The following is a 17,525-nucleotide window of genomic DNA, read 5'->3' as shown; positions in this document are numbered from 1 at the left end:
TGTTTGTTTTAATATAAGAAATTTATTTATAATATTGACAGCACGTTTAATGTCACTGTGTCACAAATATGGTTTGTTTGTTTGTTTGTTTGTTTTTTTATGTTAAATTACATTACGTATGTTACCTTAAGGATCGGTGTCGGCACCGATTTAAATTTAAAATTCTACATCCTATACTCACTAAAACAACTGCCAGTATTGTGTAAATCTATCACTTTTCGCTTGGAACATTGACTGTGGCCTTTCGAAATTTAGAGCACAAGCCTTCGATCGTTTAACGATTTCTTGATCGAAAATCTGAAAAAGGAAATTCAAAATTGAAATTTCGTAACAAAATGCAAAATGCGCAAATTGATCTGCTGGTAAAAGAATTGTGTTTAATGCAACAGCGTCACTGAAAGCATCAAACTTAAAAACCGACTCACATCATTTTCGTTAACCTCCAACACACTGCTCAAATCCCATTCAATACTCGGCAACGGATTCGTAATGAATTTAGCCGCCTGAGCAATTGACGGCAGCGCATGACTTTGTAAAGTGGCAATTTCCCACAACGAGCTCTCCAACGCAAACGACTTATTCGGTACACGTTCGTCCATAATATATGGATCTTTTGACACTTCGCCACCGCTGGCATGGCAAATGAGTCGTTTCAGGCCCGGATGCCTGATGATTAAGTTGCCTATGAAATACAGTATGATGACAATGTCTTGGGGTGGTGCGACTAGAGCTAAACGGGCTAAACGTTTGATGAATGCGGCGACCAAATTTTCGGGCAATGCAATCGAACTCAAAAATATGTCGGCCAAATAGAACAGTCTGGCCTTAAATTTTGTGTGAAATATTTCCGGCTCGAACATCGAGTACAGCTTTTCGTAGATGTTGGGGTATGATAAATTGTGCTGTTGGATGAGTGTGAACACTCCCTGTAATGCCAGCAAACTTATCGGTCCACCTATTTATGGAGAAAGAAGGAAGTTGTTAGCGTTAGTCATGCAGGACGAATGACACTCTAAAAATGAATCTTATTGCGAGCAGGTTCGGGTGGAAAGAAATCTGTCTAAATTTTGACAGATTTTTATGCCATTGGTTCAGCCATTTCATTGACGAGACAGTTTTTAAGATTCGGCAATCGTATAAGGAATGTGTGATTTTTAGATGCATTAGAGCCACCGTAGTGTATATGTGTAGTACGACTGACTTATCTCTTGATTTTATATTTTAAAGTCAACCAATTTTGTGTCTAGGTTCCTTCAGCTGTCTCACTCATACAAAACATTATCAAGGTCTGTTCCAAGGCCGTTCAAAGTGTCAATTGTCATCCACAGAGAAGCCAACACAACCTCACTTTGAAATTTTAACGAACGATTTTGTTTAAGTGACGGTTATGTGTGCTTCTGTGGATGACGGTCGGTTGTTTTTGGTCTGTCAAAATTCTTTTTTACCGTACGATGGAACAAGCAAGAACTCAGGTCACACGAAATTGCATCAAACACCACGTAGGAAACTCGCCAGTAAGCTCAATGTCGTATGATTTGTAATAAACAGCTTTCACTACCCATTGCACAGGTCTGACTACCCTCTAAACAGGTCAACTTCAGCTTAATCTGCTTAGAGAATTCAGCCTACTAATGGTAAATATGCAATGGAAGGCCGAAATATGACATTGTACTTAATGCCGAGCTTTCGACTCAATTTCTCCTTAGACCTGAATTAGACCTGTTCCGAAATTCAATTTTTCTAAAGAACAAAATCCCCCAGCTGCCGTTTTAAGTCGGCTCAAGCCCAGGGCATATTATTGGAGGATTCATTTACCGAATGTGCTGAAATTTACCAAAAATTTCTGAAATTTAACGAAAAGTAATTTCAGTAATTTCAGTGCCAGTCGTTTTGCAGAATTCCGATATTTTGTGCCAAGATTTCTTGTGACATTCAAAGGCAAAGTTGTTCCTTGCAGCTACACAAACATTTTTTCGTAACTGGTACATAGCGACGTATGTACCTATTAAATTTCTTTTGTTCTAAATGTCATATTCGAAATAGAACAAAAGACATTCGAAACGTACGTTACTGTGTGAAGCTACGGTAAGACGTCGACATCTAAACATTGCCCAGTGAAACAGAAACTTAGGTTGACACCGCACTAATCATAATTTTACCGTTAGCGCGGGTTCAATCGAAACTACTGGTTTATAGAGGAATTTTAAGGTGTTGTCGTCTTAGGAAAAAATGTTAGTGGAGTTGCAATGAACAATTTTGCCTTTGAATCTCAAAGCAAATTGTGATCCAAAACATAGAAAATTTGCAAAACGAAAAGTGTAGCGCTCGACTAGCGTAGGTCGAACGAGTGAAGCTTGACACTATATCACACACAAAAACTGTTGGATCTTTTTTAACCAATTTAGACTCTTTAGACACTTTGGACTATCTGAAGAAGAGGAAATTTTGTTCCATCAATTCTGGGGAGATTTACTGATCAAATTGTGTTTTGCAGTATGAAGAGTGACAGGTCCGTCAATAGGAAAACTTAATGACTAAGCTGGGCTCAGTAACTCTAACATACCAAACTGAAGTTTCGAACGAAAAAAAAACGAAACCAAAAAATCAACTCAACTCACCAACATCCAATGAGTCCATAAGAAAATCTGTCAACAAAACCGGTTTGTCCAGATGCGGCAATATCTTTTCCAGTAAAACAATTAACAATTGCTTGTGCGTAGTTTCAGTCAGATCCCATAACACTGCGCAATTCCACACTTTGTTCAGATTCCGTCGCATCACCGCATAATCGTATCCGGGATGATCGCCCGTTCCGCACAGATACTGCGGTGGTTCGTTTACATCGGCAGCCAGCGGTATGGATCCCAGTAAATCTAAGTAGTTCTGCACGTAAACGTCACTGGCCGGTTTTCCCTTTGGCGTTAAGCCCGGTAACAATTTCCATGCGTAAAACAGTACGTCCGCGTACGCCGAATATTCTTTGAATCGCATGATCAGCTGATGGTTCAATTTTTCGGATGACAACAGTCGCAGCAATATGTTGCGGAATCGATTGATTGGAAAAAAGTTTGCGTCCGTTGTGTGTTCGATGGGGTGTTTACCCTCATGACTCAGCAGATGCATAGCGGTTACCAGCGCCTGACTACTTTCACTGGGCTTGTCGGAGTTAAAACATTGTAAAATCGATTTCATAACGTCACGGTACCGTTCTTGCAACCATTCTTTGTACTGCAGATCTTGATTCGAATCTGTACGGAGAGAGACAGGTGATCATTAGCAGCGAAGACTCTTTGGACGATAATAACACAAAAACCCGAAAAGGGAAAGCGTGTGAAACTGTCTCATTCTGACATTTCACTTCTTTTGAGGTCAATCATTGACGGAGACATTTTTGCTCTTACCCATTGCGGATTTCAAAGGCTGTATGTCGATATACATATCCCTACGGCTAATTATCTCCATAAATATCTGTTCCAATGTCAGCAGACATGGTGTAACCGATGATTTTCGTACGATGCATTCCTTCGGAAAAATGGAAAAATCGTAAATTCAAACAAAGCGAACATAACCTCAACAATGTTTCATCGTGTTTATTGGCGAAGCACTCACATTAAAATGTTCTATGATGTCCAGCAGCTCGTTGGTAGATTTTCTATTGTTTATAAATTCACTTGCTTTAGATTTCAGTTGTTTTAAATGCATTTTGAAATGGTAATGCGACTTTCCACACCTTCTTTGAGTCTTTGACAACACAACGTCACAAAACTCAGTGAAAAATAGTCCCAGAGCGACTTGACAGTTACTTGACATATCTAAAAGCATTTTTGAGACATATGATCGGATGATATATATTGGCTGGGAATATTTCAAATTTTAGGCACGGGATGTAAGAACAAAGTTCTGAAAGCACACCCACGAAGGCGGGTGACTGCGGACGACACACAAATTTTGACAAATAGATGCTTTTTATTGAACACACTCATTGCAGATTGTTTGAAATGTCAACTTGAAGAAAAAAAAAGTTTTTATCAAGTTGACATTTCAAACAATCTGTTTTGGGTGTGCTCAATAAAAACCATCTATTTGTCAAAATTTGTGTGTCACCACCTTTGTGATCAACTCAGATGTGTCTTAACTTGTTCTTTCAGAATCTTGGGCAAGAATTCGTTTTTTTATCACTCACATTGAGTCAGAATGGTCACAATACATCACGAAAGTGTTTGAGTAACAAGTTTTCTATATCGGTTGTCACAAACTCCTTGCATACAAACAAATAAAAGGGATCTTTTAAGTATTCTTTTATTTTAAACTTTACAATATAAATGATTTGACAGTACAGTGTACAGTACAGTTTGATAATACTTTATATGAAAACAGTATAATGTCCGAAAGAATAAGTCTCGAAGGAGGCATCATAGGAATCTGCTAGTGGCTCCTTTACGAAATGAGAATAGACTTTTTGTTTATAACAAATTTTCTGTTACGTTGTTCTACGTTGACAGATCTGACAACTTCAAGTTTTTTTTTTCAAATAAAAGGAAAAAGGAAGGTAAAGCATATTTCTAGTGAAAAAAGACTTCACCTAGCACAAATTAAAGACCTTGGACACATATGACAATGTATACAATGTGTGCAACACACAGAAACTTAAATTCAAAATCTACAAATACCCGATGCTTACCGTGCTTTCACCTTGCTATGGGCTATGACATTGAAGGCCATTAGTAAAAAAAACTGTCACTACCGATGGGGTAATCACTTTCTCATATAATCCCATATAATCACCAAATAATCCCATATAATCCCATAAAATCCTTGTCATAAAATCAGTGATTTACCCCTCGGTCACGAATCAATAATATCAGGTGGATCGTCATATGTAAATTAAAAAATTGTATTTTAACTTCAACCGCCTTCGGGATTGTCATTATATATTACGTTTTAGGCGTTTCCCGCATGACACCTTCATATTCTGAGTCCCTGAAATTAAAAAATAGGAATGAAAGTCGGCTGGGTCGCAAGTGTCATAATTTGACTGTTCTCTCTCTCTTTCTTTTAGTCTGGTTTTTCGATTTATTTATTATTTTTCGTGCGTGCTGTGCATGCTGCTGTTGAATTTGATCGTAGAAATGGCTTTAAATGAATTAAATTTAATTCCAACGAAGGCAGCATTGGCCAAAAAATCACAATCACTGGACCAATTCAAGTGCACCACATTTGAGTCTTATAAACCAAAGCAAAAATCGCTGACAGACAAGAAATTGGAAAATATCGACAAGACGCTGAAAAACATCTTCGATATCAAACGAGCCAAACATGAAGTGATTACATTTGGCACGTCCGGATTGGAATCGAAAGACAAGGAAGTGGCAAAAATAGCGTTCGCTGTGAAATTGGGAGCAAAACCCGCGAAGAATAAGTACAAAAATTACAAAGAATTGCTGGCGGAGAAGAAAGTGTTGCAGGAGAAGGAACGGGAAAGTGATGCATTGTCCAAAGTGGGGAAAAATGCACAAGGTGGAGCGTCAGTGACCTATAAACAAATCAAAAATGCGAATAGAAAACGGAAATTGAATGCACCGATTAACCAACATTACGGTGTAGTGAATCCGAAAATTGTCAAACGGAAAAAGAAGTGATTCATCCAACCAGAACAGGTCAGCCGTATCATATAAAACCAGCTGTGTCAATTTACAATAAATTATATTTTACAATAAAAAAGGTTCAAATAAAAAATACAAAATAAGAGCAAAACACGTCCATTTGTTGATTTATCGCAAACAAAAATTCTGTGGAAATGACGAAAGCATGGAATATCTTCGGTATACAAATTTTCAAGAGGTAGAAAGAAAACCGATTTCGATCATTAAGTTGATGTCACACCTCTTCGGGCAACCAACAAATTGAGAATGGGATTCTTACGAATGTAGCTCACTGCCTTCTTGTGTGTGACCATCGTAAAATCGTATCCGTTGCATTGCAATATTTTGTCGTGAATCCTTAATCCAGCTTTGGCAGCCGCACTGTCCGTGTGCACTTCCGTCACATAGATACCCTGATGACATAACACAACGTCATTTACAAACATATCGGTCGTCTCCCTCTCTATTTACTCACATAATCAGTGTACCCTTGTGGACTTTTCTTGTAGTCTTGATCGATGCCACCACCGATTTTGAAACCACATTTTAGTACTTCTCGACCTTCACTATCACAGTCCACCTCTTTATGCAGTGTTATCGGAATCTGAAACATAGAATTCACCGGATCAATCATTTTTGTTGAGTGCACTGATTATCTACAGGCTTATCTTACACTCAAACACTCCATTGCGGTGCCGGCCTGAAACAGTCATCCAGAAGTTATTTTTGCTCGAATGCACAAAAGGACAGTACGAAATGTCTTACCTGGTGCTGGAAAGCCATTTTTGCCATGATTGATAAGTTTGTTTGGTGGAGTTTGGCGGAAGAGTGTCGAGTAGTTGCGAAATCTGATCGAAAAGCAGGTTCTAAACCGTGGAAAAGTAATTTTATTCTTATTTTGAACACTTTTATGTAAACGTAAACACCCAAAACGAACAGGGGAAATCGTACTGGTGACAGGTGGGTGATCTTCTTCAGACATACGAATTGTTGTATCGAATGAATAGCAGTCCATATGGTCTGACATTTTATTCGTCTTACTTTGTACACTACGATAGAGCAGTGACCCACGGCAATTTAAGTCCGTCATCAGCTCACGGCTTGGAACCTTTGCCATTTGTTCTATGTCATTCACTTTCTAGCCCTAGAAGGGGTTTAACTAGGTATATCTCGGCAGTCACACATCGTAGAGATTCCAAATAAAGAAAATGGAATTGAAAAATAAAATTTTGATTTGAGGGTGAGTTAAATTCTCGAATTTTCATCTTGTCAATGCAAGCCCATCACGCCAACCGAAATTTTATTTTTCAATTCTGTTCTTCGTTTGGCTTCGATACCTTCACTTTGACCCCAATTTGGATTTTATGTGACGTGTGGATGAAGAGAGATGCACTGGGGCTATAAAAGTCCTAGAAAAGTCCTATGCAGGGCTTATTCTTGGGAATTTGATTTACTGAAACCATGGCCTAATGAGACATTCAAAGTGTCGTGGAGCACTGGTCTACGATGCTTCAGGGCTGCAAAAAAGGCAATTATAAATCACTTCCTAAGTACCTAAGTTAGAAAGTAAGATTCTCGCTCTCCTATTTTTGACATTAGATGTACACTTGTTTGAAATGATAGTCATAACTTCCTTACAACGCAACGCATGAAAATATTAGTGCAAAAAAGATGTAAGATTTTAAGAGAGTAAACGAATGAAATTCTCTCACAAAATCGTGCATCTCTTTCGCACTAATTTTTTGATGTGTTGTAGTAGGGGCAGATAATCTACTGAATTTATTTGCAGATTGTTGTTCTATAGGCCATTTACTAAATTTGTACGTTTTCCAAAAATGTAAGGTCTTCTCTATAATGAGGGCTTTACAGACGGCTGTCATCTGCTATCGACACGACAGCAATAATAAACGACAAGCTTCAACTCATGAGGTCTTATAAAGCAAAAAGCGTGTCCAAAATAAACGAAGTAAAAGATTTCCGAAATAAATCTTCGAAAATATTTGATCAAATGAAGTAATAGATAAGATAGTAAAACTGTTAATATGCTTGCCGTCTGTGACAGGTTAAGTTGGCCAAAGCCAAAGCAAAGCCATGAAATACTAGGGAAAAACCATTGTGGTTCTTAAAGTTCATCAGAATGGCAATTTCGTGAAATTTTGACATTTCTTCCATATATTTTATGTCAAAATTTAGGAAATCGCCAAAATGACGAACTTTACGAACCATAATGGTTAGGAATTTTATTTACTTGTGAAAATTGCCGTTAAATTTCGGTAATTTTCAATAATTTTAGTAAATGAATTCCCACTTCAAGGACCTTTCTCTTAAGACTAATTTGTCAAATCAATTTGTGCGACCATTAATATTTATTTGAGTGGACTACCCATTATTTCGTCAGCTGCAATCGCTTAATTCGACGCCAGAAAGGGGTGAATGCAATACAGATTCTATGAGCTAAAGTTAAATTGAAAAACTAATGGTTGATATATTTGTAAAATCTTCATCTTTTATTCACTTCTCATGATATTTTTCCATAAAATGGAAAACATTTTTCGTTCATCATTCATCAAAATCAAACACAATTCTAACGTCTAGTTGAATACATTTAACATTTTTCAAACACCCACAAACAAATTTCCCATTTCTTTTATCTACGGAAAGACGTTTTAACCACATTTTGTAAATTTTTTTATTTTAATTTTTAATATGCATGCCCATTATAAGTGATAATTTGATTCGCATATTGATGATGACACCAAAAACAAAAGTCTCACCTGGAAATTATAAAGTGAAATGATTTTGTGAATACAGAAACTGGGACTCAGAACAAAAACACATTTTTTTTTGATCGTTTCAATTTGATTAATAACAACAAAAAAGCCATTCAGTCTACAGCTTTTACTTAAGGAACATTAATGAGCTTTTGGTGCAGCATATAATTGGCAAAGAAAATTTGCTAAACAAAATGCCACTTCGTAGAAGATTGCAATAAAACGAAACTCGATTTTATATTGATTGTTATCACATAACTAACATAATTCCAAAAATAATTTTAAATTGAAGAAAATCACAGAATGTCTGAACGTGTTAACAAATGAGACAAATGTGCTTTAAGATTGTAGCGTTGGTAAACAAATATTTAACCTGTTCCAGACGGCAAGCATCTGACCTGTTTTATTATCGGGTCTATCACTTCCATCAATCAAAGTAGTAATCAGTTGATTTCAAATCTTGTACTTCAATTTTTTAAACATGCATTCTAACTTATAAAGGACCATATTGACCAGAGCTTGTCATTATTTTTGTCGTCGTTAACGATAACAGATGAATAGCCGTAAGTGACAGGTTTCGACAGTCCGTTTTTCTTTTTTATGAAATTTTCATTTTCATTTGCATTCGATTCCATTCACTATCAACTATTAACTTGAATTTGCTGTATAATGGTCAAACTTTCTGACCTATTTCTATTTTGATAACCACTGTAAGACTTCCGACATATCCCGAAAGTTTCATTATTTTTCTGAAAATGTCTGATCCATGGTCATTACGTTGAAAATTGATTTCTAAAATATCTGCCGACACAAGCGTTTATCAATCAAATTTAGGCATCGTACCAACTGTACAAAGACCTAATAGCCAGCAGTAAACCAGATCAGACATTGGCAGCGAAGGTGACAGCGTGAGGAACTGTGGTCACCAAAAAGTATATCTAAAAGACGTTCGATCAGAATATGACACAATACGTATGTGAAGGCGGTATAAGAAGTGAAAGACAGTGTACGGAAAGAACAGGTTATAATGCTTGATTTCCTCTTACTCCGTGTGAGAGACAAAATTGAATTTTTAAATTTTATTTGCTTTGTTTATTTGACTGCTCGCTCTCTCACGGCCCTGGCACAGCGTACTTTTGTTGGAGCATAATTTTTTAGGATTTTTTTAGGAGTTTTCAGAGGTAAATTTCCCAATCATAAACGTTGATTCGTGTTGTTTTAACTGACACAGTTTAAATCGGAAAGTGTTGACTTTGAGCTGAACTTGATTTACTGAATCAGCTTCAACTTACACTCCTAAACACGTCTGGTTATGTAAACGTGAAACCCGGCCTGAACTGATTGTGTTCATTCATAATAATATTCTGGTGAACCTGAACTCAAAATATACCTCCAAACGTGTGAATACCTCCAAAAATTCCTAAATTTAAGCATTCAAAATATCTAGGAGTTTTAAGGATTTGTTCAAAGAATTTTTAGGAATTTTATGTAACTAAGTTCTAAAAGATAGGCCCTGAAACAGTCCTTTTTACGAAAAATGCAAGAATTTTCTATTTATTTCCCATTGTTCAGTGTACCAATAATTTTCTAATCTGAAAATAAGGTAATGGTTGAAAGGGTTGAAAGGGTACAACAATCAATGTCCTGGTTTTTTTTTGTTTCGCAATCAAACAGAGTTCAAATAAAATATATTTTGACGGCAAAAATAATGGTTTCTACATAATATATACGTCCACCACATTGTATGCTCGTTCATCATTTATTAATCGATTAAAACTGATTGGATAGGATGACTGGGATAAAAAAACAAAATAATTTTAACATTTTGAAATGTCTGACAACAATGACAAATAAAATTTTCAATTTGTTTGTTTTCACAAAAAAAATAAAACTAGTTTTTGGTTGCATTCGCTATTTAAATTTAAAAACAAAAAAAATCTATAAAATTATCTAACCATTAAAAACAAACGATAAATACAAAATAAATGTAACAACAGAAATATCACCATCTTAAGTCTAATTTAAAAATAAAAAACCTTAAATGTATTGACTTTAAAAAACAAACATTTCCTACTTATTCCTTCTATAACTTTCTAAGTTTCCATTGCATTTTTATATCTGAGAAGAATCACTATTCCTCTTGGGTTATACGTTCCGATCTAAAATAAATAAGTTTTGAGTTTTTCTTTCTTTTTTTATCATTTAAATTAGTTTTCCATCATTCTTCATGCCCTTAACTTAATAACTTATCACGATTCGTCATCGGCCATTTTTTTGATTACAATAGATGCACATTACATGTTACGTTGAATTTTATCTCCTCTTCTTCTTTGTTTTATATAAATATATAATTCCTTATATGATGGATACTTGTCGAAACTAATCAATAAGTCTAACCTGGATGTCCTAATTAGTTAATTGCAATGTATAATGCTTTTGAATGATTTAAGTAACATTCCACATATATATGTATGTATGACTCTTAGCCCAATGACTCTCAGTGAGCCGCAATGTCGAGCGCCAGCGCAGCTGCCAATTCGTCTCCGATATATTTTCCCCGTAAATAATTCAGAAATTTTATACCTTACTTCGGTCGAATGTTGTACCATCCAATGGTTCATCCTGACCGCCGGCCATATAGCTGTAGTCAGTTAAGCTGGGCGCATCTTTATTGTGTATCAACACCGATAACGTTTCAAGACTTTTGCGCACCTGGAATGAGAAATTAGAAGGAATTGTTAGGAAAGTTAATGAGTGGGGAGTCGGTCGGTATCGATAGTTGTAACGATGATGAAATGTCGCGACGGATACAGTTAGAGAGAGTGAAATTTCAGCATTAAGCTGTTTTTCAGGTGATCTACACAAACAAAATCAAAACTGTTTATACCACGTGCGTGTAGCAGCCGTTTAAACAGCTTTGATTGTATGTTTGGATCACTTAAAAAACCACTGAAGCCACTGCCTCTTGACTGTATGACGTATTACATTCAGATGTGATATTCGAAACAAATTGATAGACCAGTGCCCCACGTCCTTTGAGTCCCTCATATGGCCACGGTTTGAAACCTATGCCGAATTGTAACCTCACCCAATACGAAAAACAATTGCTCTACGACTTTTGTTATCTAGCGCTTAAAGGGCTAGAAGGGTAATTAGAATGGAAGGCCGCATGAGTCTCACTCAAAGAACCGTTCTTTAGATTCAATGCACAGCTGTTAATTTTACCATTTCATTGAATGACACGGATACCGTGAAGAAGGGTGATAAGTGAGAGATGTCGGCTCAGTTAAAAGCTAACTGGTCTTGTGGGAAATGTTAAAATGTGAGAGGATACACATATAGTCTTAAGAAAGAGCGAGGACCAATTAAATTTGACTGGTCTCGAGGGCAATGTCAAAAATTTCTCAATGGAAAATAAATCGAAATTCAAAGTTTGAATTTTAGGAACTTGAATTTCGTTTGATTTTCATCTCTTTTTGACCAGTTTGACCAGTTGAAATCTGTCTACGCCAGTTAACTTAAACTGAACTTCGCTCAATTTCGAATTAGTGGAATAAGGTGAAAGAAAATTTGGTCTTACCCTGGCTATTTTCTCCAAGTTTGAGTTAAGTACAATTTGAGCTTCATCAACACTTTTAGATTGCATCTCCTTTTGCCATTTCAACACCTCTGTGTAAACATCAATGTCCTTGTTGGTGGGATTCTGAAAATTCGTACAAATTCCGTGAACAATGAGCTGAATTTCGGATTAACTGTCAACCAATGCACATACCCACTTAAAATCTAAAGGATCATAATGACTAGATTTCTCCTGGATATTGACTATGCGATACAATAAAAATCCAGACAGCAACGCTAACAAAATAGTGAGCACCAATCCAACGTACAACCAATTTGTTGGCAAGGGGAATGACAAAAACTTTCGTGGTATCACAATTTTTGGTGGGGGTGATGTAGACCGTGACGCCATCGGTAATATATTCGGCGATAATAAATCACCGGCTCCATCGCCGCCTGCACCACCATCAACTGCGTCCGCAACTAATGTGCGTAGACCGTTTGGTGTTCCTTCGATTAAACTAGGCGCACTACGATGACGCAGCGTTTGACTTGCGTCGGAAGTTGTCGATTCTTGTAACCGGGGTGGACTTTCGTTTCCGCTTATCGCTGAACTGCTGTCATCTTCGATGGAACATTCGGATATTTCCACATCGGGAATTTTCGGTGCTACTTCTGGTTCAACGGGTGCAACTGGTCTCCATACGCTAAGCATCAATCTGTATGCGGCTTCACGGCTCATAAAACTGCCAAACACATGACGTTCATCGGCGGTCGCCACACCCACAGCATTTGGGATGATTTTTGCAGTTTTTTCTTTCGATATTTTCACAACAGATACCGTTGGTATGAGCAGCTAATTGGATTGAAAATGTAAAATTTTCGATTAGTCAAATGTGCAACGGTCAACTGTTGAATGGCTTACCTTGGTAACGAATCCAAATACATTTGAATAAAATGCAAAATAATTGTCGGTTATGTATAGGTGACCTTGCAGTAATATATCACTAACTAGCGCACAGGAAAAATCTGAAAGAAAATTGTTCAACATTACAAAGCTGAATCTCCGGCTTAACACAAAGTAAAATCACATACAATTGATAACATGCTCATCAGCATCCACTTGCAAAAAGTGACGATGGAATTTCTTCTGTCGACCGCTGCTCAGCTCCTTTCTTTTCTTTTCTTTTTCTGGAATATCATTTTTTGATGATGATTTGGTGGGATGGGGACTAGGACTTCTGGTGTTCGATGGCGTCGCCGGTGGTACCGTTGACAAATGCCTTATTGATCTGAAAGCAGACAATTGATATAAATGAATGAAATGCGAATTGGAGGAAGAACGTCGTATACAGAGTTGACGACTTTGAAATGAGTGCGTCCCTTATTTTACAGTCGCCGACTGTGTTAGTAGAGAACGAAATTCATCTCAATATAGAGAGAGAGAGAGACAGAGAGCGATAGTCTAAATATCAGTGTAAATACAAAATCAATTTCAACGCATTAAATGATCATAAATACAGTCAGTTGTAAGTGCTTTGGCATTTTTTGTAAACAGTTCTTTGATTAATGAAAATTTCGTTTAAAGCACAGACAGCAACATATATTTATACTTTAATTACTTTCGTTAGATACCTATTTTCTGTTTAATCTATAAATGCGTCGCTTATGTCTCAAAGGAGTAATAATAACCATTCATTTCCATCATTACAATAAAATCAGATATTCCAAAATTTATTTTCGTCCAACAGTCAGCATAAAAACTCTATTAAATTGCTAATTAAAATTGACGCATAAATTATAGTATTTTCCGTCTATAATCAATATGCTCGTCCGACAACTGGTTGATCGGTTATAAATACGCGGCGTGAAAAGGTATTTCCATTTCCCAAATGATTGTTAGATGATAGGCTATTTTGTGCCCGACCACATTTACAACGACAAATTGTCGACGTGCATGATAATGTTATTGGTGACAATCGAATTTCTTTTTGATGTATACTCCAAACACAACGAAATTTATGTGAAATTTTCATAATCTCGTCATTAGGTAGTTCTTACGGAATTTTGGAATTTTATCGACTTTACGAGGGGTGCTTCGAAAGTCTTTCGAATCGGGTATTTTGCGTAGATGAAATCCTTTGGAATGATTATATTCATAAGCTAGACAATTTTCTGAAGTACTTCGCTTCACCGGAGCCTTCAATTTTTTTTTCAAAAACAATCACACGAAGGTCATCTCTGAATTTTAACCAAAGTCAATTTTACCTAAAGTCAATTTTACCTAAAGTCGATTTTACCGAAGTGAAAATGTTATGAATGACAAAAATTGAACTTACATCGATGAAACAGTGTATGCTGCAAATACAGTCAACTGCACTAGTAAGACATACAATAAACGAATTGATTGATTGATTAATTAGGACAAGGATATGTTTTATAGAGATGTATTGAGTAGAAAAGTTACCAAGAAATTTCATATCAAATTTAGATGGTAATTTAGTGAGCAGTGGCCTATGAGGAGGATATCCGTGAGTCTTTAATGTTTAATGACACATGATGACACATGAACATTGTTTTGTGTAATCTGAATGTTTGAAATGAGTTCAACTACAGTATCACAACCCATGACTAGACTTTATGTTCTTTTCGAAAATTTACACGAGCAACACACTGTCATTAACAGGTAATTTGACATTATTGACTCCCATATCAAATGGGATGCCATGAATTGATAATAATAAAAAATGATTTTTTTTCATAAAATCTAATAATCGAAGTCATTTTATGAGTGCTAGTACACTACACCCAAATAGTCATTTTCAAACCTCAATTAATGTGTTAATTTAACAAAGTCGTGTGTATTCTTGTGGGTGTCACATAAATTAATTTTAAATGTGGACCAGCAATTAGAGTAATCGGAGTTCATAATCGTATACGTAATTTGACTTTCAACGAAATTACCTGTCGCATCTAACCAATTTCGTTAACATACCATTTCGATCGATTCTATCCGTAAATACTGTCAATGAACGCGGTCACCTGTAGAATATATAAATATACCCCTATGCCCCGGCATGTACCGTAATAAATTACCCTTCGAATAATGAATGGAAACTATTGCTTTGACGTTATGACCTTTTGCCTGATGGAAATGTGTTGATTTTACCTTGATCCGAACTTGGTGAGGTTTCATATTGTTAATCGAACCTTCACATCGCCTTTAATATAATTGGAAAATAAATATGTTGCTGGCCGTTGAAAATATTAATTAGATTGAGCCTAGAAATTCCTATTTGATGATTGACAACCGAATTGATCATCTATTAACAGGATATATGAAAAAATAACTGCAATTAGAGCAATGACACTATCCACTGCAGACATCACTGATTGAAAGAGCTTGATTCCATACAGTGGATGTACTTTGCCACGATAATAGAGCTATAAAATTGTATTAGTCGATTGATCATCTACCTTCGAAAGGAACTCGGCGTTGAATGCTTTTTATGGCAAAATAAATTGATTTCCCTTGCACATTAAGTGGTTCGGGACGGTTGTATGAGAGGCATTAGTTCGAACATAAATAGAATTAAAAAAACCCGGTTGAGTAGAGTTGTTTTGTACATCCATTCTCTTCTTTCTCTTGCGTATTCATTATTGATTCAAGACATTATATGTACGAAATTTAATCAAACAATTAATTATTCTTTATCACCAATGTTTTACACCTACTACCATTGTCAATCATTACAATTACAAAAACAACGACCACACTCTTACGAAAAATGTTATCGAAATTGAACCAACAGGATTTAAATCCACCGCTTTCCATATATATTTCTTTTATCAACATTCGATGTCTCTCGTTCGATGCTCAACACTTTGATAAAAACAAATATTTCAAAGTCATTGCAGAAAAGTCCCCATGAAAATTCGCTCAGTCATATCGGATATAAAAGTTATAATATCGAATCGTTGTTGTTGTTGTTATTCATGCACGCAAAAGTGATTAGTAGTATAAAGCCAGCGAAACTGGTATAAACAAGATTGTGAATCAATAAACTGATGAAAAAAATGAAAAATTTCATTAAAATTGTCATTTTGGAATCATCTACATTTTTATCGATACGAAAATATAATTCCAGTCGTGTACACATGGCGAAATGTTCTTAAATTATCTCAAACAGTAAACATTTTGCATGCGCGCGTTGTGTTTTGCGGTCTCACCTTAATAGACCATGAGAACATTGAGTTTTCTTCACGACTGGTCGAATGACATTATGCACTTTATTTCCCGTGGGGAGAAAATAGAACTTTTCTCATTCGAACTGTCACTTTGTTTATGTTTTCGAAAATAGAATGGCGAATCGATGTTTTCGTTTCGTGGAGAAAAGTGACAGCAAAGAAAAATTTGAACCACACATCGCAGATGAGCGAGTGGTGATGAGGTAGACGAAATTCGGAAAATTCGAAAACTAAATCTAGAAAGCTTCGATTAGAAAATAGATATCGTTTCGCCGTTGTTGTCTTTCTTCCCGCTATCGATTTTTGTTAAAACTGTTAAAGAATAGCAGGAAGTAGGTTATCGTAATCGATAGATCGTCCGAGTTTCAACACCAACAACGATTATTGTATCAATAAACCTAAAACAAATAATTTGCCCAGACTTCAATCAATGATAAGCAATACTGAAATATCGATGGCTGGTGTTGCGTAAACGGTCGCTAAGAAATGAGTGTTAAACTGTAGAAATATATCATATCATTTCGTGCTGTCGATAAGCAATTAAATAGAAATAATAATAAATTTACTGCATGTGGATGCAGTTCGTAGGTCGAACTAAATGAAGCAAATTTAATAACAGTTTAAGCTAATTTCCATATATATGTTTTATGACCATTATGGCAACGATGTCGAGTTAATTTTATTCGCAAATTGAGAGAGGTGCTGAACATTTGTCAAATTTCGAGTTCAATAGCCTCAAAAATATTGCAGTCGTTCTTCAAACAAATTTCATAAAACATTAGCGAACATTATTCTTTACGATAATTATATGACCTGTACAGTCTCACGTAAATAAATTGCAAAAAACGTTTTTTGCACCAATCCTTTAATCTTTTACGCGCGAATTTTTCCCCAAGTTAATTTCGTCCTAAACAGACGTCATTCGAAATTGACAGGTAAATTAATCGTCTGTTTTCAATAAAATAGTGTATTATTGACATATGCGGGGGAAGCATCAAGGCTTGCTGATTAGAAATAGGGAAAATGAATAACACTAAGGAAAAAGAGTTGAAAATCTCACCTGTAGTTGGTAATTTTGGCTCCAGGTCAATAGCTGCTACAGCTGTAGCACCGCATACAAAAAATACAGCTGCAGATGACCAGGAGCCAAAATTACCAGCTACAGGTGAGCTTTTTACCTTTTTTCCTCAGTGAAAGGGTAAATCCAGAGACTCTTTTTGGGAAAACATTTTCCGATATTTTTTTAATTATCCGAGATTTTTCCATAATCTCCATAATTTTCCAAAAAAAATCCGGAAAATTTGGA

At 36.1% G+C, this 17,525-nt stretch overlaps 4 protein-coding genes across 11 annotated transcripts in view; 1 reads left to right on the top strand and 3 right to left on the bottom strand.

The window, feature by feature from the left end:
• On the bottom strand, positions 1-3,795 carry LOC119077880 (nucleolar complex protein 4 homolog A). The gene is made up of 5 exons (XM_037185235.1): positions 3,610-3,795; positions 3,402-3,522; positions 2,619-3,248; positions 426-955; positions 1-297 (listed from the first exon to the last, which is right to left on the bottom strand). Exons 1-5 carry the CDS (start codon positions 3,700-3,702, stop codon positions 181-183), a joined length of 1,491 nt encoding a protein of 496 aa, XP_037041130.1. The 5' UTR covers positions 3,703-3,795; the 3' UTR covers positions 1-180.
• Positions 3,796-5,049: 1,254 nt separating this feature from the next.
• Positions 5,050-5,744, top strand: LOC119077926 (uncharacterized protein C1orf131 homolog). The gene has a single exon (XM_037185306.1). The coding sequence runs from the start codon at positions 5,103-5,105 to the stop codon at positions 5,637-5,639; it is 537 nt and encodes a 178-aa protein (XP_037041201.1). The 5' UTR covers positions 5,050-5,102; the 3' UTR covers positions 5,640-5,744.
• Positions 5,687-6,603, bottom strand: LOC119077931 (tax1-binding protein 3 homolog). Its single transcript, XM_037185312.1, has 4 exons — positions 6,408-6,603; positions 6,316-6,342; positions 6,118-6,246; positions 5,687-6,055 (listed from the first exon to the last, which is right to left on the bottom strand). Exons 1-4 carry the CDS (start codon positions 6,432-6,434, stop codon positions 5,867-5,869), a joined length of 372 nt encoding a protein of 123 aa, XP_037041207.1. The 5' UTR covers positions 6,435-6,603; the 3' UTR covers positions 5,687-5,866.
• Positions 6,604-8,127: 1,524 nt separating this feature from the next.
• The window catches only part of LOC119077863 (membrane-anchored lipid-binding protein YSP2-like), a 36,410-nt gene continuing 27,012 nt past the window's right edge, over positions 8,128-17,525 (bottom strand). For all 8 annotated transcript variants that reach the window (XM_037185202.1, XM_037185200.1, XM_037185201.1 and 5 more), the window contains 5 exons: positions 13,067-13,263; positions 12,897-13,000; positions 12,186-12,827; positions 11,994-12,116; positions 8,128-11,125 (listed from right to left, as the gene is read on the bottom strand). In XM_037185202.1, the coding sequence (XP_037041097.1) occupies positions 10,991-11,125; positions 11,994-12,116; positions 12,186-12,827; positions 12,897-13,000; positions 13,067-13,263 (1,201 nt within the window). In that variant the 3' untranslated portion in view covers positions 8,128-10,990. The remainder of the gene's footprint in view (positions 11,126-11,993; positions 12,117-12,185; positions 12,828-12,896; positions 13,001-13,066; positions 13,264-17,525) is intronic.

This window comes from Bradysia coprophila, unplaced genomic scaffold (assembly GCF_014529535.1).
Source record: "Bradysia coprophila strain Holo2 unplaced genomic scaffold, BU_Bcop_v1 contig_24, whole genome shotgun sequence".
Classification (NCBI taxonomy): domain Eukaryota; kingdom Metazoa; phylum Arthropoda; class Insecta; order Diptera; family Sciaridae; genus Bradysia; species Bradysia coprophila.
The sequence above is the reverse complement of the archived record's forward strand: the minus strand, read 5'-3'. Positions and strand labels throughout refer to the sequence as shown.

Bases quoted from the DNA above. Each gene is read 5' to 3' on its own strand.
- LOC119077880 (XM_037185235.1), bottom strand. From the start codon at position 3,702: ATGCATTTAAAACAACTGAAATCTAAAGCAAGTGAATTTATAAACAAT. The intron at 3,249-3,401 runs GTAAGAGCAAAA...CTCTCCGTACAG, and splicing joins GCCTTTGAAATCCGCAATGG to ATTCGAATCAAGATCTGCAG. The intron at 956-2,618 runs GTGAGTTGAGTT...CTCCATAAATAG, and splicing joins TATGGACTCATTGGATGTTG to GTGGACCGATAAGTTTGCTG.
- LOC119077926 (XM_037185306.1), top strand. From the start codon at position 5,103: ATGCTGCTGTTGAATTTGATCGTAGAAATGGCTTTAAATGAATTAAAT.
- LOC119077931 (XM_037185312.1), bottom strand. From the start codon at position 6,434: ATGGCAAAAATGGCTTTCCAGCACCAG. The intron at 6,247-6,315 runs GTAAGATAAGCC...TCTATGTTTCAG, and splicing joins CCGCAATGGAGTGTTTGAGT to ATTCCGATAACACTGCATAA. The intron at 6,056-6,117 runs GTGAGTAAATAG...TTATGTCATCAG, and splicing joins CACAAGGGTACACTGATTAT to GGTATCTATGTGACGGAAGT.